This window comes from Drosophila subpulchrella, chromosome 2L, assembly GCF_014743375.2.
Source record: "Drosophila subpulchrella strain 33 F10 #4 breed RU33 chromosome 2L, RU_Dsub_v1.1 Primary Assembly, whole genome shotgun sequence".
NCBI classification, from domain to species: domain Eukaryota; kingdom Metazoa; phylum Arthropoda; class Insecta; order Diptera; family Drosophilidae; genus Drosophila; species Drosophila subpulchrella.
Genome location: NC_050610.1, coordinates 11,053,535 through 11,073,108, shown reverse-complemented (window position 1 = coordinate 11,073,108; position 19,574 = coordinate 11,053,535). Strand labels below are relative to the sequence as shown.

Below are 19,574 nucleotides of genomic sequence, written 5' to 3'. Positions count from 1 at the left end.
TGAATGCGTATACGAACCGTGTGTGCGTGCAATTCGCGTGTACATGTATGTGTGCGACTGTGTGGGTGGGCAAAAAAGGGAAAAGAGCTAGAGAGAGATGGAGAGAGGAAGAGAGAGAGTGACAGAGAGGGTGGAGATTACACTAGGCACTTGAAACGATAATAAAATAATAAAATTTTAAAATGTGTCAGCTTTTGGGTCGTTGACCAAATCACATGGAAAATAACGCACAATTGCATATTAGGCCTAAATAATGATGATTGTTCAGTTTGTAGCGAAATTATTAAGTTTATTGTGTTGCCATAAACTTGAAGCGAAAAAAGTCGCCAAGTTGCGCCGGTTTGTTGTTGCAGTCTGTGCTCTTTTTTTTTCGGTGCGTAGCTCTCGGCTCTCTATAAAAAAAAATATTTTTTCCTGTTGCTGTGATGGTGGATTTTTTATTGTTGTTTTTTATATATGTGCAAAATGTGCGAGACACGCATACACTGGCAGCAAATTCACGCACACGCACTTGCTCTTAACCTTGAAAAATAACACAGCCAATTTGTTGTTGCTCCCGTTGATTTCTGACAGCTTTCTTTTTGTTCTTGTTTCCATTTTTTACTAAACTTTGTTTTTGTCCCACCGCTGATAAGATTCTTATTTTTCTCCTTATTTTGCTCTTTTTTTTTGTGGAGTGCGTAAGTGCGTGTTGTTGGCCTTTTTCGTTCAGTGTATGCGTGTGCGAACAGCAAATATTGAGGTTCTAGACCAATTTTATTAAGCAAATTGCCGAGAATATGCATAATTTGTTGGTATTCCAATTTAGTTTCTCTTGTTTTTAGCTAAAATTCTTTTAATTTAGTTTGTCAGTCAAATATTGATATATATCTACAAATTTAGTGAACAGCGGGGGGCAAAATAATAGCAAATAGTTATTATTTCTAAGGGAAATTTAAAGGTTTAATATTATATATTATTGTAAAAATTTGTTTTATTAAAAAAATATATTTAATTATTAAAATGCCTGATTATAACAAAAGGACTCACCACCTACATCGAAGAACCGTTGAATGGCATTCTGTATTTCACAAATTGTTCCTGATTTTTATGAGGTTTAATGAACTTGAACTCTTATCAGTCAGTCAGGTTGGGATTTCTTGATATAGCTCATGGGGGGAGCTGTAATGCAACAAAAGAAGCGACACAAAAAAAGTCGGTGATCTTACTCATTCGGCGTCATGTGAATTTCTTATAGGCTTTTGAACTTGGTTGGGAAATAAAACAGGGCAATCGAAAGTGGGTCGAAGCCATTTATAACTCACTTCCTGACATACTGCGTCGCTGTTGGACTTAAGAAACAGATAGATAAATCTGCTTAAAACAGGAATACTATTATTAGTGCACATCCCAATTATACCCTCTTTGAAACTTTACCTTACATTTTTATATTACTACCTATTATTTACCATGGAGACAATATGAAGCGGTCAGCTATGATATAAATAGTATATGCCTAAAAGTATGCTTATCTATTTTTATTAATAAATTAAATCAATTTTCAGTTGAATATTAATTTTGAATGTACCTAGGTTTATTTTTCCAAGGTAATATATTTACAACATATTTACTGGATCATATAGTCATAGAAAATCATTTCCCAGTTACCCAGCTAGCTCGTAGCATTTCAAACGCTCCCCGTTTCAGCACACACATTTCCATCACACTTTTATCAAAACATATTTCAAGGAATTGTATATTTCCAATCTTTTACTCTGCTCGAACATGGCGACCTCCATGCTGGATACGCCGATAGTATCCATCTACGACATGATGGTGGAACGTCACCTGAAGATGCGCCAAGATCTAAAGGATGCTGTCAAAGGTGCGGCTAAAGAAAAATATGGAGTTGCCGATGTAAAGAAACCAATCATAAAATCTAAGCCCTTACCGATGAACTTCCCTCATACTCCGGAACTCGGGTCACCATCTCCGCCGCCGGCAAATGCGATAACTGCTGCACACCTGACCAAAAAGCAGACCTTCTGGAAAGTCCAACCGCCAACGGAGAAGGAGGTGATCAAGAAGCTGGTCGAGAAGATGGTCAAGGGTCGTGGCAAGTCAAGGCCCATGACCCCAAAAGATTGCAAGTCGGGCAAGAAGACCAGTCCCAAGCTGGTGCTCACTCCTCATCGCAAAAGGAACATGACCGGAGCCCCAGGATTGTATCGTGGCAAACAAAAGCTTAGCAAATCCAATTCCACTGAGATGAAGCGCTTGCCCCTTTCTCCAAGAAAGGTAGAACCTGGACAGAAGAAAGAAGCACCAGCACCGCCGCCTAAGCCGGTGAAAGTGAAGAACACGAAGATTCCGGCCGAGAAGTTGATTGCACCAAAGCGCAACCCCAAGTTATTAGAGAACACTACCACTGGTAATGCAGAGGTTCATATCCGAAAACGCTGGCGTATTTAAAAACAGATCGATCGTTAAGCATATGACACATAGTCAATGCTCCTTTGTTATATAAATTGTTGCTTAGTAGGCAGAAGAATTTATCACAGATCTCTCAGATGATGATGTACCTAAATCCCACATGATGGCGATCAAAATTCGAAATGTACTTCAATATATGGTTTTATCTAGTTTATATACCTGCATAAAAATTATAAAAAATGTAAAATAGTATCTTTGGTTTAAGACTAAATCGGCAGCTTTCCATTAAGCTGTAGTCTCTGCCGCCACACAAACAGTGCGGATTTGATCTAAATAATTTTAAGATTCTCTTAAACACCCTTGTAACTTTAGTATCCATTCATTAAATCAAACATTTGTTTTTCACTTTTATTTATTTGTTTTTATAATAAATTAGAATTCTCATTACTGCAGCTTAACATTCGGTTTCTTATTCTTGTATGTTCTGTTTACTAAGCCTAACTTGTGACACAAATTTTAAGCCAATTTTGCTACGGGCCAAATTAATTTGACAAGAATTAGTTTTTAGTGTGGGATAAACCAACATTTAAATTTGCTTTAGCTTAGACCTAAATGTAATTTGCTTAAATATCCTTGTTTACTTTCTGTTTTCCCTCTCCTCACTTTCTTCTCGTTCTTGTTTTTCTCTTAGCTCTTGTTTTGTTTATTTTCGCTCTGTTAATTTAAAATGCAACTACTACGGACTAACAATACTTGGCCCATATACATGGTACATATTTATAGTGAATATAGAGTATGCCATAATGGGTTTTAATCTTGCCTTGCGTTTTAGATTGAATAGTTTGAAGTATCTGGTATCTGATTCTTGTATTTGTATTGGTATCGGTATAGTCTGTAAACGGGCGCCAAAAATGGGTAAAGGTAAAGAGTTAGGAGGAGTTATACAAAAGAACGAAAACATTGCTCACAATTGTTTCGATTGGTATTACAAAAATATTGTACACAATAAACATTTTGTATAATCGTTTTTATCAAATTTTCTCTAGCCATATACTGGCAATTATATTATTATTATTAGTTATAATTAATATACTCTCCAGTTTGCCAGTTTTGCGCTTGCTCGACATTTAAATGAATTTTCTAAAACAAAAATTCAGGGCGCTCTCTCGTGATTTGTATCGGTTTTTGGTATGTTGTGAGATATGAAATACTTGAGGAATTTGTAGATACATTTGTCTAAAGCAAAGCCAAGCAAACAGGTGCTACACGTAAATGCCGTGGTAAAAACAAAACAATTGCCTCTAAACTAACTAAAATGCAGCTACTTATGACATAAATTACACTGCGCTTTTCTTAAGGTTAAAACATAATCATAAATGTGTATAAATGACATATTGGCTTGTGTCCTCCGATTCTCTTATGTGTGTGTTGGGTTTGTGACTAAACTTTAGTTGAATTTTAAATTCAATTTCAGATTTTTTTGGTGGCTTTGCTCTTGCCCCAAAACATTGCATTGGGTATTTCCTAGCTTGTCGAAGACAATTGGATTGGATTAATTTAACTTGCACAACATTTTGTTTTAATTATTTTACTGCTAGCGTACAATGATTTCAGCCAAAGTTCTTTCAGTCTGAAAAACGAAGAAATAATTGAGTAAACGGGTTAAATGCAAACAAAAGGTTCTCCATATGAAAAGCATTCTACAAGGAAGCAACTAAGATACAAATTAGTGGAACATAAAAGGGGTTAGTTCAGAGTGAGTGAGTACTTTTTGCAAATGTAAATAAAAAATAAAAATTACTTACAAAAATACAAAGTTTTAACAGTGAGTTTTGTATGGTGCCTCCGGAATTCGTTTCAATATTCCTCTTTTTCTGTATCTAAACATTTAAATTTGGTTTGCGGATGGACCGAAATGATTTTCAATACAAAATGTGTTGGCCTGGAGTTTGCTCTACGGAATACAAAACTTATCTCTAAACAATTGTCAACTCTGGTTGAGATAGATGTTGGAAAACATAGGTTAAAGCTTGCATTTGGCTACACGAATTTTCAACATTTATCTCTTCAGTCAGTGCCAGAGAAAACGAATCTCAACCGAGGCAAAAGAACATGCAACAATTCGGAGTTTTGTGTATTGCTAACTAAGAGATCAGTAACAAATGCCCGCTAGCGCAGTGCGTTTCAAAACTTTCAGAACATTTAAGATTCTCATAAAAAAGGTCTTAGGAAACAAATTCGTTTTTAAGCAAACAACTAAAACAATAACTAAAGCACAACCAAATGGTAAATAAACATTATCTCATAAACAGTTTACAAACCAAAAATGTTTACTAAATCATTCAGTTATTAGAATGAATGGAACAATAATAAAACTTCTTAATTTACATTATATAGAACTAAAAAATCTTCCAAACAATTCAGTTATCATAATGAATGGAACAATTATACAAATTCTACTATAAAAATATCTACTAAATCATTCAGTTATCAGAACAAATGGTACAATTTTGACCTTGTCCATATTTCCCTAAAACCTCCCTACAGTTAAGAAACGCACTGCCAGTATACATGTGTGTGGTTGTGAGTGTTAGGATTACAATTAGTGGTCGCTCTTGCTGTTCGCCGAAGTCACTGTTCGCTGCTGTTAATCACCGTGGTAATGAGATGCTTAGAATTCAGTGTGCACCGCCATCGACATCGCCTCAATGCTCTGACGCAGCTGGCCATCGTTGTAGATCTTTTCGCAGACAATGCTCACCTTTTTCAGCAGCTCGATGGCGGTCTGGAGCACCTGCTGCCACTTGTGCAGCTCGTCCTCGTGCGCCATCTCCTGGTCGCGCAGCAGTTCCAGCCATTCCTGGTTCGTGCTCGGTAGCTCACTGAAATGGGAAGGTCAATTTGCATACTATTATATCAGATTTGACTTCAAAAAGGAGTGCATGTCATAACGCCCAGTATGACACTTTCAAAAGTGCTATAAAGCCCACGGACGTTTTGGTACTGGGAATTATGAAATGCACCCCAAGCACTTTTGAAAGTGTCATAACGCCCTAAACTTATAAAAATGGTATACATTTACAAGTAATATTTACACTGGGCGTTATAACATGCTTTCCATCAATATGCTATTTACCTCAGGGCCCCCAAACTGGGCAGGCGAGCCCGCCGACTGAGATCCACGTCGATGCGGTCCTCCAGCTTCCAGAGCTTAAGTAATAATATCACATTTAATGCCAGCATCAAGCAGAGCAACAGTATAACCAACAACCACAAGCCCTTGTGTCTGAGTCTGTGACCCTGTGACCCGAGGTGACCCGTCGCCAAGGCCTGACCGTCGCCGCCGCCCAGGTGCAACTGCTGCTGCTGTTGGTGGTGGTGGTGCTGCTGCTTGTGCGGCTGCAGGTGGTGGTGGTGCATCTGCTGCTGGTGGTGGAGCTGCTGCTGCTTGCCGCCCTCGAGCAGCAGCGGATGCCCCGAGGCGGCGCCGACTGCCGCCGTTGGAACGCCTCCAGGGGAAAGCATTTGCGCCTCTAGGGAGTCACCGGCTGGGGCCGCACCGACTGCCTCCTCCAGTGGACGAATCTGGGTGGCGGTACCTGCGGAGAGACGGGGACGAGCGTCGAGAGGAATGGCAAATGGCACGGTTAGAAATCAAACCATTCGAACGAAAAAATCGAAATAAACATAAGCAAGATTTTGTGCTGGCAACAGAAACACAACATTAAGAATACAACAAAATATAGCTAGTAATCAAAATAAACTGAAATAAAAAAGCAAATGGGTTATGTTCATGATGGGCTAGCAATTGTCACAAGGTCAAAAACTTAGCATTGCCAGTAAATAAACTTTTAAAAAAGGAAAACTTCTTTCCAGGGAACAAATTTTTACAAAAACATTCTAAACAATTCTAAACATTTTGAAAAATTAATATGTAAGCATTTTTATTCGAATAAGCTTAAACTTCCCCTAGGAATTACCAAACATTTATGAAAGAGAGCAAAAGTTTAATTAAGAAAACACGACGAATCCTTATCGAAGCTTGATAAAACAATCAAAAATAATCATTACAAGTCGAAAAAATAATTTGATTAATAGAAGGAAGCATTCCCAAGGAAGGTTGAAATTCGTGAATATGTTTTATGATGGGCGACTTGGTTATTACCAACTAACAGCTCATAAATCTTCGACAATGCCTGTACTAAACTCCTACCACTACTAATACTATACTAATACTAGCTCTGCAAATGGAAGTACCTGAAATAAATATATAAACATCACTTCACCTATATTTTTCTCTATCACAAAAATATACATTTAAAAGAGATATCTCCTAACTCTTTAGGTTTCCCTGCAGGTGCCATTTTTTCTTGTCTGCATTCGCTTGTTAGATAAGAAACCAAATAATCTGCTACCTAATGTCTTTAACTGATAAGCTGACAACCTTTATAACTTTATGACGCCAAAAATAAATTTAGATTAATTCATAAAGAACATTCGGAGTCTACAGGTGAGAGCCCTGATAAGATTAACAGATCCTAAAGCTAATAGATTATTTTCTTAAATTTTATATATATCAGTATAAGTTCCCTGTGGCAATTGCTAGTCTAAGGGATCCAATTACTCAAGCTGTACCTCTGCTGGACTGAAGTATAGCCTTACGTTGATGCCAATGGGGATGCTGGTGATGATGGGGAAGCGGAGGCGATGGCTGATGATGGTGGTGGTGGTGGGAGTGCCTGGGATCGTGGTGATGATGCTGGCTACCGTGGTGATGGTGGTGGTGATGGTGCATGTGCAGGTGCTGATGCTGGTGATGCTCGTTCTGCTGCTGCTGCTGATGGGGATGACGATGACGCGACTTTTGGATGCTGTCATTGTCCGTACTGGTCGCTGTGTGGATAGCACCTGTTGCAATGGTGTTGGTCGATGTGGTCGAGGTGGCGGATTGCTGATTCATGCCTGAGATGTATGTTGGTTGTAGCTGGTTGTTGGTTCTTTTGGTTCTTAACATGTTGTTTGGATGTTTAGTTGTGGACATGCGTGCGTTTTTGGTGTGGTTAGAAGAAGCAATGGCAATTGGCATTGGCAGTTATCGAATTTTAGTTCTGATTGAGTAGTATTTTCATTACAATATTAGAGAGAAAATTGCTTTGCTTTGTTGCTGTATTTTCTGTTGTTCTTGTTGTTGTGGTTGTTGCATTGTAGTTAATTGGTTACAGTGACTCAACTCGCGATGCTTACCTCTCCTGGGCCTGCGTCCCTTTCCCTTGGCAGGTGGAATGCAGGTCTCGCTCTGGAGCGCATGCAACTGGGCGCCAAAGAAGTCCTCCACTCCCGCCCACGTGTTCTTCTCGATGAAGCCCTTGACAACGCCCCAAATCGACTTTTTGTACTTGATCTGGGTGTGAATCGACAGCATAGTGTGATCATCAATGGTTCTAGGAAAGGGAATAAAGTGGCCAATTAGAAAAGTTCAAGAGTGATGACAAACTGACACCTATGCACTGCTAATCAAGAAGCGCGTTGGCTGACTCACCTAGCCAGGCAGAAGTGTATGAGCACACTGAAACTGTCCGCGTATGGAATGCCTGCATTAACACTGTTTACGTCTATGGAATACAGTTCGCCCGGTTTGCTGCACTCCCGCTGCGTCTGGTACTCGGTTACCTAAGGGGAATCAATAGATATGCATTTGACAGTCAGTCCACTTGTTCTATTCCATTTTTAGGGGGCGATGCACACTCACCTTTGAGGTCTTGGGTCCCACAGAGGCGGCCAATTGAACGGTGACGTTCACGGTGCGCACTTGGAGACCCTCCTCGTTCTTGGTCCACTCGCCCATTGAAAGGTCCGTTGACTTTCGCATGGCATGGAAGTCGGTTATGAATTTCGACTTACTGAACAGCAAATTGAACAAGGTGTCCACATTGATGGGCAGAATGGTGTGGACGATCTGGCGGCCCTCGTGCGTCGAGGTGCACTCCGTGGTGGGCACAAATCTAGGTAGGTAATATAAATATAATAAAATTAGATATTTAGGGTTAGCTAATTTGGTAAAACCTACGGCAAATTGTTCTCCTCGGAGTCAGAAGAATCAGAGACATCTGTGGGCACACTTTCGGCAGCATTTTTGACCTCTTCCCGCTGGCTTCGATGGTTCTTTCCCATCTTTCGCTTTATTTCCGGCTTGGACTCCATGGCTGGTGGCCCGGCAGTGGCCAGGGATGTAGCAGCTGCTATGGCGGCGGCAGTCGAGACCGTGCTGACCTTCTTCTCCAGCGCCTTCTTGTCGCTGCCACTGCCACTGGCCGCAGCGGTGTTTGAGCCCGATACAGATCCCGATCCGGAGCCAGAGCCCGTGTGGTTGGCAATGGTGGAGGAGGAGGCTGTGGTGGAGCCGGCAGTGCTGCTGCTGCTGGCGCTGGGAGCGTTCATGGTGACGCTCACCGAGAGCTCCGTTGGCTTCACGGAGCTGAGGGTCAGCTCCTTGGCATTTTGCTTCATTTTCTTGTTCTGTTTGCGAGAGCTCTCCCTGGTCTTATTGTTATCAGAACCGCTGGCCGAGGCGTTGGCCGAGGATTTGGAGGAGTTGAAGAAGTATTTCGTCTTGGACTTGCGGGGGGCAGAGGCCCGGACACCGCCGCCGCTGCTGGCGCTGCTGTTGCCGCTCTGGGGAAGCTGTGTATTCGACTGGTTGGATTGATTCGACTGCTGTGACTGGCGCTGCGACTGGCAATCCTCATCGATGGCCGTGTGGAAGTCGAAGTCCGTCTCGTTGTCGTTGTCCAGCGTGGGATCGATGTAGTCCTCGTCGTCGGTGGTCAGGCCCAGCTCCTCGCCGTAGCAGGTGTGCACATGCTTCCAAATCTCCTGCGCCGAAAACGGCTTGTTCATCAGCGTGTTCTGCCAGACGCGGAAGAGCATCAAAAAGCTCTTGTCGCGCGAGGTGAACGTGGCAAAGAAGTACTTGTCCTTGCCGCTGGTTATCGATATGGCATTGGGTATCACCAGGGCCGTCTTCTCCTTGGTGATGGCCGTCACATCCTTCCACTTGATGCTCACATAGGTCTCCCAGCTGAAGATGTTCGCATGGAAGCAGACGTAGTTCTGTGACACATACAGTCGCCCCTGGACGAGAATGTCGCGTTGCAGGGCACACGAGTAGTCTGCGGAAGAAGATGGTCGTTTGAGTTAATTGCTTCAATTAGGGTTTATTACATTAACCGGAACTCATCGTTAATAACACTTCTTAATGAATTTAGCTAACGCAACTCTAGGTATTTTTAAAAAATGTATTAATTTATTACAATTACCCAATCATTAACCTCAATCAGATATCTCATGACTGAATTTTAAATAAATATACAATTTTTTATCATATTTTAAGGCTCATTATTTCATAAATTGTTTAGTAGATCGCTTTTTCTTGTATTATAACCATTAGGAATTTTAAAAACAATTTTAATTTTTTGTATTAATCATATTACATTTACTATTGTTATGACTGAATTTCTTATAAATATCAAATAAATATAGTAATGCAGTCCAACATTTTATTTTAATTTTATTTTATTGCTCATTATTTCCTGAATTGTTTCGTGACTCACAACCCTTTGGTATTTTTAATGGGTTATTCATTAAGAATCATATTTTTTGAATTCATTTAACATTTAAATGGAGACTGATATGCACAATCATCCTTATCAGACAGAATTTGCATGTGACTCAATTGATTAAACGATAAACAAAGGCAATGGGCTGTTTCCTGGCCAATCCCCCCAGACTCACCCACTATCAGGCGCTCATCGTTGGGCACGTCCTTGAAGAGCTTCTTGAAGTCCTCGGCCCGCGACTTGTAGTTGGGATAGATGACGTTGTACCAGGACTTCTTCTTGGCCCGTTCCGAGAGCCTCGACGGCTTGGCCGGCTTCTCGTTGGAGGTGGAGCTGCTGCTGGTCAACTGCTGGTCCCGGTCGACGCGCAGCAGGCTCAGCTCGTGCTGGGTGAGATCGCTCAGGCGGTGGTGCGAGATGTCCTGCTGGGAGACAAGCGAGAGGGAGAGCTGATTAAATACCATGAGGATATCCATATAATTCCGTCTGCAGTGGCGTGAGCAAACATTTTGGCTCTAAATTCAGTTCGATATCGGTTGCCTTTGGCTTTTTGGCCACCTGTTCCTACCAGCACTCTGTTTGTTAACTCTTTTTCTCGCCGGTGAGTCACGCCCTATCGTAGGAAAGTCTCTTTGGGCCAGGTGTTTGGTTCTAGTTCTTATCACACCACACGCTTGTCGTTCGTTTACGACCCCTAATTATTTACACAAAGTTCGCTGCAATGCTAGTTTGTTTTTTTTTTTTTATTCGCTTTTGGTCGCTGAGACGCTTCGTCGCTCATTGAATTCTAATTTGCCATTGCCAGCCGGGCCAACGTCAATGGAGGAGCTCCGGGGACACGAAGCGTTATCATTACTGGATGGCCGGAAAAAAGCTTGGGGCCTAAAACAAAATTTATGTGGCGAGCTTTCGCACCGAAGGGTGAACCTTATCAGCTGGGGTGAGAGGGTATCTACCACATATGCTCCTTATCACTCAGCTAGATTAGATTGAGCTGCTAGGTGTTAGATAGCCAATATGCAGCTATTAATCCCAATACCCCACGTCTATCTGTCGGCCCAACTGGCTATCTATCCAGCTTTCTATCTGTCAATCGCCTGATCGATTGATCTATTGATCGTCTATACGTTCGAGTGTATTTAATTTGATTTGAACACTCAGCTGCGGCAATTTCACACCTTTTTTGGGGTGTGCGTTGTGTTGGGCTAATAGTTAAAATCAACAACTGATAGTTTTGAAAGCTTGTCAAGCTTTTCCTCAGAACACAAATAAAAATCGGAAATAGTTGGGGTTTTCTTGACTATCCCTTCATAGTCATAAAGATATGATACGGGTTTGAACTTGAAAATATTTTGGAAAGAACAAGACTTAGCATTAGGAACTTCTTAAAAAAATGTATTTATGGTGATTAACAATTAGTTCATCGTAAAAACAAACAATCTAGGGGTTATTCTAGGGTTATCTATTCAGAAGCATGGAATCTTAAGCTTTGGAATACCAAAAATACTAAAAGACACTAACAAAGTTCATGTCAATTGCGTTTGAAAAACTATAATTAAATTTTAGAGCCCCTTAAAATTGTATTGAGAACACAACTTGTTATTGTTATTGTTATTGTCTTATCAATGTAAAAATTAAAAATATATATTCAAAGGTCACTCCCTATTTTGTTCAAACCTCTTTATGATGCCTAACCCAGGCAAATCATTTATGAGACCATAAAAAAAGGGTTCATGCAAAAAAACAAATTAAAAAATAAAGTGCCAGTGACGTGAATATTTAAATTTATACAATTGATAAAATATTACGTTAAGTGAAGAGCGCAATAAGGCTGGATATGACAAAATAGTGCTAAAGAATGGATTCATTTAATTTGGCATGGAACTTCATTGGTTGAACATATTTTGAATTATCATGCTCACAAGTAACAATCAAAAATGCCGTCACCATTATAAGGTGTTCTACACACCTTTGAACCTCAATATGTTCTAGAAATTGTTCAACGTATTTAGAATCCATTTAAAATTTGAGAAACACAAAATTCATTTATAAAATCGTAAATAGTTACTAGGAATTGGTTACTAGCTATATTTACTTTAACACGATTTATAATACAACTTATGTAAATATATGTGTAGGTATATTTATAATTTAGGAAAAACAAATAGTTTGCAAATTAAAAATCGTATATACCTTATTAGTTACTACCAAACTGACGGTCTCAATACATGTGTAGGTATATGGTTGAAAAAGTAATTTTGATCCCATCCCCCGGGCGGTTCTCCACTCACCTCATCGCGACCGCTGCTGGATGTGGATAGCTTCGCCTGGCTGGCCTTGCCCTTGGAGCTGGTGGAGCTCTTCCGGCTGGAGGGACTGTCCCCAGGAGCAGTGAATCCGTTGGATTCGACGCTCTGCGACTGTTGTGGTTGCTGATCCCGACTCAAATCGCTGGACACGATGGTAATGCTGGGCGTGGCACCCGACGCAGCGGTGTTGGCGGCACTCGCACTGGAGCCAGGACTTGTGGAAGTGGCGGCCTGGTTTAAGCTGAGGTTGCTGCTGCCGTTGGACTCATTGGCACCTGGAGCTGCACCAGCTGTCGGCGGCGATCCGCCGGCTGTTGTGGAAGCGTTCTGGTTGGAGGACGTCGATATGGAGACGCTGCTCTGCTCGAGGCTGCCGGCAGCTTCCTGAATGGTCAGGAGTTTGTTGCTCAAACTGCTGTTTGTGGTGCTCGGTATGGTGATCTCCTCGGTGATCGAATCGCGCCTGTAATTGTCAAGTGGAATAAATATTATTAGCGGCTCAACTGGACACTCCAACTACAGCTACTTCGATTAAATGGAAAAACTCTTGAACTAGGCATGCAAATTTGGAAGGTATGATGAATTCTCTTACGGAATTGGACCCAAGCCTGGCTGGAGAGTTTCCGGAGCAGTGATCCCACCTACCTGTCGCCACCATTGCTACCAGCCGCATCCGCCTGCTTCGCCTCCTCCTCCGGCTGCGATTGCTGCTGGGGATTGGTCTCGGGATTATCCTGTGCCTGCGGCGATTGCGATTGCGATTGTGACTGGGATTGGAGCTGGAGCTGGGATTGTGTCTGTATCTGTGACTGTGACTGGAGCTGATCGGGCTGGGTGGTCTCGGGTATCATGTTGGCATTACTACTGCTCGAACTTTCGGCAGTCGTAGCGGTTATGGTTACACTTGATGTTGTTGGGTTGGTTATATCACTATCTTTAATCCTACAATAAAATGCATATATAAACAAATCAAAATAGCAAATGCCAAATTAAAAATCATGCCCAAGACAATGGAACAACAGGAGCAACTAAATCAGGTACATCTAGCAAAATACTTGGGGGCATTAGAACCACAGGAAGAGGCAGTGGAAAAGGACAGATCTGATAACATTAAAATCTACAGTGCTACAAAGTTTACATTTTAAATTGGTTAACATAAGTAGACCTCCACTTCACACAACAATTGAGGACAATGAAATTCGAAACTATTCAAGAGTACCAATTAAGACCAATATTTCTATTGGAAAGATTTTTGTTTTTGGATTAACTTTAAAAAAGAGATAAGTTCTAATACAATAAAAGTTCCTTTAAGACCTTACCTATACCAATGCTAAAATGCTACAAATCATTGACACTAGATTGCAGTTTATTGAAGAAATTATTTGCAAGTAAGTCTGGTTAAGAAACGACAACAGGTGGATCCATTTCAATTTTATAATCAATCATAATTATTTTAAGTCGATTAAGGTAAATATTGTTTCCAAGTCGGAACAATTCAAAAATAGGGTGCAAAAATATAGAAGGAATAGTGAAAACCTTTCAAAAGGATAAACACCAATTTTGAATAATTATTCAATTACTTTCCTAAGTTCCAGTAATTATTAGGTGCTTTTCATAGCTGAAGAAAAGAACAGATATATTTATTTTTACGGAAAGTTACAAGAAATCTATTAATCAATACATTGTATATTATCACAATTTCTGAGCACTTCCTAGGAACTCGATGGGAAGTCATCGTTTTAAGTTATTGCTGCAATTATAAACCATTTTCTAAAGTTCAACGGCTAATCCGACCAATTAACAAAGAACCATTAATGTTTCCGCAGCACAATCTATCCATTAGTCACTGCCCTCGATAAGGAAGCCCCAGATGGTTAATGTGAGGTCCTATCGGCAACTGTCAATTGGCTTGTTAGGAATACATTGTCGCCGCCTAACTGATCGGTGGTCTTAGCAGTTTCGCTCTAAATTAATTTCCTATAATTGTTTGCCCCGTCGATAGCACACACACAATAAATGAATTGATAGTTCCGCTGGAACTGGAGAGGGCATAGATCTTTCCATACCAAAGAACCCGGTGTTTCCGACTTTTTCGCAACGTTCGCCGCAACATTTTCGACGCGTTTTTATACTATATATATGTTGTTTTCAATTAGACGTGCTCTCGCCTCAGTGGGCTGCGACGGAATGGTGTACCAATTGCCATTAAACGATTGTAATCAATTCTATTGTGCACTACTCTTCTACTCGGTGTGGGCGTGTATGTGTTGTGCCCCACAATTGTTATTATTTTCTTAATACATATTTCCATATATATATATACATATATACTCCTATATTCGTATACTAGCAGCCGCACTGTTTGGCACTGATAAGAACGATAAGATACTCCCAGCATTGAGCTTTGGCAAAGCGTTTATTGGTCAGGGTAAGTCACTTTTTGTCTGTATTTGTTCAAACAATAAAGGCTAAAACGATTTAACCCAGTTCCCCAATCTTTGTTGAGCCTGGAAACCGTTTATTCAATGAATTTTTGCAACATTTTCTGTGAAACATCTGTTTATTAAAGAGCGACTGCACTTAGAACGCATAAAATGCTATATATGCGAATTAAGCCATGACACAACCAAATTTAATGATTTTTTAAGCTTTTTCAGTTCCCAAGCACTCGGTCAGGTACTGTAATATACAACTCTACCTTAATAACCGCCCTAAAGATAATCGGCCTTATCAATGAACTTTACATCAGGGACAAAAAGTCTTTGTGTCTGGTAAATATAAGTACTTCCCCTATTTACAGAAGTCTTTATAAATACAAATACGAGTTTCCGTTTTTCTCACTCAACGTTCATATAGAGATCGACCCCCAAGGGACTCGACTTAATTATTCTTATCACTAGAACAGTTCAAGTTCAATATACATATTTACTGGAACACAGGGCATTCGAAGCACATTGCGAATCGAGTAAACAAAATTGAGAGGAGTGAAAACCATTTAATGACGAACATCATTAAATGAGTACGTACTTGTAATTGCAAAAAGTCAACTCAAATGTGTGAAAGATCAGAGATAATGTAATGGATTATAATGTGTATATAGAAATTATATCATGTGCTTAGGGGAGTTCGGGGGTTGTGACGACTTTTCGAGATAAGGCTCGAAATACTTGGGTTCCATTGATTAATCTTTAAATACTTTTCAGAAATTCTGATGAAAACACATGCCCTAGAAAATAATTTGCACCAACAAACAACCTTAATTGACGTAGCACTTGTTTGTGGAGAAAATTCTGCGAATGTAGAATACATTCGAGATAAAATTCTCGTGATTCAAAGCTATTTATAGCCTAAACAAACGTCATTTTAGATAATTTAGAAGATAATTTACTAGGCATTATATTTGGGGGCGGGTAAGTCGTATGGTTTTTATTTGTTCTAAGCACAAAACAATAATATTTTGAATTAACTAAAATGAATTTGCGAAATTTTTGGTGACTATATGATGTTGTTTTTTTATATACGAATAAATCTTTGGGGGTAAATTGTGTGACTAAACTTTAGCGAATGTTTTCTACGTGCTTATTTGAATAGAAACTTATCAATGGGAAATATCATTCAGAATTCATGGCAATTACTGATATACTGTATATCAATTATTTCAACAGACTGCAAGTTATCATTACGAATAAAATTGCACCGGCTGTAGACCTGAATAATAGATATTTCTCCCCCTTGAACTTTGTCCTTCGGGTTCGAAAAGTGCTCCATTCGTCAGGGAAGCCGGATTACGAATGCATTTCCGACATGAAAGGCCACTGGCCATAAAACTAAGTAGCCGGCCCAAGAAAACTACTTCAACTACGGGCAGTAATTGCTATATTACCGACATCGAATTGAGACCTCTAAACCACTTAAGCCCGGAGAAAAATCAATAGTGAAGAGCGAAAAAGTATTACATTTTCTTTCGCTTGGCTTTCTTTGGTTCCACATTCAGTGTTTTCCTCGGCGGCTTCTTTATTTCCTCCTCCGGCATTGGCTAGCTGCTTTGGTCTGTATTGTCCAACCGAGAATCTATGTCATCGCTGAGGAACAGCCGAAAAAAGTGGCCAAAAGTGGCCGAGTCCGGTCTTTGCCAGCGGAAAAAAAAAGTGATGACGAAACGCAAAAACGTAAATACAGCAAAAATTATTCGTATTTTTAGCACTGCTCGGCGAAATGTCATTAATTTATGAACTATCCCACAGACAGTCCACCGTTTTGCTGTTAATTATTTAATTAATTTTCCGTGTTCAGTGTCGCTTTGTCGTTTTGTTATTCCTCGTTGTTGATTGTCATTTGTTTTTTGTTTGTTTGTTTGTTGGTTGTTGTTTAAGGCACGCGACGGCGAGATATAGGAATTTTAGAAGGTAGAATAGAGAACAGAGCACTGAGTATCGAAAAGCGGGAGCTCGTGCCGGGCACGTCATCCCAGCTCGACGTTCCGATTTGCACTCGAGAGCAGCCGCCGAGAGAATAATGGCAATCCCCCGGTTTTGTTTTGCTCGGGGTTGGAAAATCGGACCGTGATATAGGAGACCATTGAATACGCTAGACGTATTACTATACTGATAAAAAATATTATTGAATATAACACTCTTGTTTTTATTTTTGAAATATTTTTGAAGGGAGTCGCACATATAGAAGACCTTTGAATACAATAGACGTATTACTCAAGATAAAAGTAATATTAAAATATTATAAGCATACTCGTATTGTCTTAATTTGTAATTGTTTGTTTATAAAATATTTAAACTTTTTTAAGGTATCTAAATTGTATCATTTTTCAGGTTTCTGTACGGATATGTACGTATAGTCCATATAACTCCCTAGCAGACAAACCAACTTCCTTTAGGTGGGTGGCTATGCAAATGCATATTTACAGCAGATAGATAACCTCCTACGAATATTTCACCACGTATGTATATGTACCAGCCAAGGCTAATCGAAAATGCTTTTTATTTTTTGGCCTACGTGGAAAACGCTTCAGTGCACAAAACACCATTTGTACATTTTGTTGGCTATATGTAAATACAGTGGGTGTGCAAGACTATAAAATGTTAGCAAAATGTAGAAGTCCTTGAGAACTGGCCAATTACTAGTTTAATGAGACTCTTAAATGAAGATAAAATGTAACACTAAATAGAAACTAGCTCAAAGAGCTGGTTACTACAGCGTATTTTTAGTGCAGTAGTTAAACTAGGAATTTCCACGAACCTGTGAACTTTTGCTCAAGTGATTGTAAATAAAAACGCTTTTTAAATCGACAATAAACATTTGGATGAACTTTAATGGATTTTGCTAGTCTCAAAATAAATTTATTTCTTTCCCTTTTATCTTCCTTATAACCTAAAGTCGATCAATTTTTAAAACGCCAAACCTTTCATTTCCTTTTTAAATAAAGCTTTTGTTTATTTTGCTATCTATTAATTTAAGTACAAAAATGCTGCCTAGTTTGAGTTCATTCACTAAATTAACTGATAGCCAACACAGTGCGATGATAACCCAAACACATTTGCCGTCGTACTAAAGACAAGAGAGTTATTGTTTGTCTAGTGGCTCTGTTCTTTTTGCTCGAACCCTCAGTGGCCACAAAATCGATATTTTAAAGCGCCTTACAGCGACGAGACGCAATGTACCTCTCCTTCCTGTGAGGCAACTGTTGCGCAATAAACGCAAATGCTATCAAAATGCAAGGAGTGTAAGAGGTGTGGGGCAATTAGAATGGGGCAAGCGCATTATCACTGATTTAGGAAGGGGTTATCGGGGTGGCAGATAAACCAAACTGAAAGGAACAAAGAGGGGCTTATAAACGACATGCAATATGACTAGCGACGGGCTAAACATGCAAACCAGCGGGCAATCCTACACCACAAATTAACACGCTTAACTCTTAGGTTTCGTTTACACAGAAAGAATTTGGACCAAGAATGGCTAAGATATTGTAGAAGGCATTTTTATAAAGGTTGAACTTTACTCTAAACTTCAATACATATGAGTTTGGTTCATATACATAATATCATGTTAAACCTATTTGGTACGATATTTGGTATATTGGTAATAAATAACCAATCATGAAATTTTGTTAACTTGGAATATAGTAAATGTAATTATTATAATGTTTTAATCAATCCTAAGTCCCACTTGTGCTCTACTTTTGTTTTAAGGAATTGGAAATACATTTTAACTTATTATTATCAGTAAACTTTACTTAGTCTTTTAATCTATAAACTTTAGATCATTTAAAATTATATTTATCATTTCATTTATCAATTCAATCTTCTTGAGCAATTACTGTAAAAGACTTTTATAGCTCTACTACATAAAATAGACCTTCTTTTCGCCCAATTTCTTTCCGTGTAAAAGCATAAACTTTAGATTTTTGATTAGTTTATTGGACAGTGGGGCGTGGCAACTCACATGGGCGGCGCATTTAGGCTGGCGGTGCGTTTGTGCTTGCCGTGCGAGGACGAAGGACGATGGAAGAAGCTGTGCGCGGTGGACAAGGACTTGGGCAGGGCCCCCTGGCTGGAGGACTTGCGCAGGGCCACGAAGCGGGAGCCGGATCCCAATCCCAGGCCAGATCCCGATCCCGATCCTGATCCCGAGCCGGAACACGAGGAACTGGAGGCCAGCGAGGAACTCGACGAGGAGGCGGAGGACTTGTGGTGCTGCTGTTGTGCCCGCTGCTGTGTGACAAAATTCATGACACCACGGCTCACTCTGCCGCACTTGCTGACGTCTGCGGAAGTTGATTTTTACTTGGGTTTTCGGAGTCGCATAATTTGGAAAAATCACTGACACGTTGGAACATTAACGATTGTTCAGTTACCACGCCGTTAAATGGGGATTTAGTTTATTTTAGATGAGATTAAAGGGTTAAATTCAGGAGTTCCGTTTCGTCTGCCCACCGAGAAATTTTGCTCATAAAAGGTATACGTCGCGGACTAAGGGTTGCTAGGTGTGCCAATGACCAGACGCCGCTCTATAAATCCAGGTGATTTCACTCCGCTGTACCATCTAACTACAGAAAAATATCTTGTTTAGCAGACTCCCAACTTTATTCACTTCCACTTGGTCTTTTTCAGTGAATAAAATGTGTACATAAATTATGCGTAATGCTCGGCACCATGGTAACCCGAAAAACATCGATATACGATAAATGCGAACATATCAGAAAACAGCTGTGTGGAAACTGCTA

General features: G+C 40.0%; 2 protein-coding genes across 16 annotated transcripts; one reads left to right on the top strand and one right to left on the bottom strand.

Moving 5' to 3' along the window:
* The first annotated feature begins 1,652 nt into the window (after nt 1–1,652).
* LOC119545932 lies at nt 1,653–2,664 on the top strand. Its single transcript, XM_037851865.1, has one exon. It carries the CDS (start codon nt 1,765–1,767, stop codon nt 2,449–2,451), a length of 687 nt encoding a protein of 228 aa, XP_037707793.1. The 5' UTR covers nt 1,653–1,764; the 3' UTR covers nt 2,452–2,664.
* A 146-nt stretch (nt 2,665–2,810) lies between these two features.
* LOC119545931 (protein Aster-B) lies at nt 2,811–19,505 on the bottom strand. Of its 15 annotated transcripts, XR_005219154.1 has the most exons (12): nt 18,794–19,502; nt 12,983–13,279; nt 12,320–12,800; nt 10,204–10,453; nt 8,480–9,581; nt 8,162–8,414; nt 7,952–8,082; nt 7,657–7,853; nt 5,549–6,011; nt 5,174–5,294; nt 4,218–4,366; nt 2,811–4,042 (listed from the first exon to the last, which is right to left on the bottom strand). XR_005219154.1 is itself a non-coding variant. In XM_037851852.1 (11 exons), the coding sequence occupies exons 1-11, from the start codon at nt 19,078–19,080 to the stop codon at nt 4,301–4,303; spliced, it is 3,648 nt and encodes a 1,215-aa protein (XP_037707780.1). In that variant the 5' UTR covers nt 19,081–19,502; the 3' UTR covers nt 2,811–4,300. The 15 variants fall into 15 exon arrangements, 14 of the variants coding, with proteins under 14 accessions (XP_037707780.1, XP_037707782.1, XP_037707778.1 ...); XM_037851852.1 differs by having other exon boundaries at nt 2,811–4,366; XM_037851854.1 differs by lacking the exon at nt 4,218–4,366.
* Between the last annotated feature and the right edge of the window lie 69 nt (nt 19,506–19,574).

What these genes read in the sequence shown, in the direction of transcription:
- LOC119545932 (XM_037851865.1), top strand. Translation starts at nt 1,765, where the DNA reads ATGGCGACCTCCATGCTGGATACGCCGATAGTATCCATCTACGACATG.
- LOC119545931 (XM_037851861.1), bottom strand. Translation starts at nt 16,370, where the DNA reads ATGCCGGAGGAGGAAATAAAGAAGCCGCCGAGGAAAACACTGAATGTG. An exon ending in AAAGCCAAGCGAAAGAAAAT is followed by an intron (nt 13,280 to 16,293) that starts GTAATACTTTTT and finishes ATTTTATTGTAG; the next exon opens with GATTAAAGATAGTGATATAA. An exon ending in GGGACGCAGGCCCAGGAGAG is followed by an intron (nt 7,375 to 7,656) that starts GTAAGCATCGCG and finishes CATACATCTCAG; the next exon opens with GCATGAATCAGCAATCCGCC.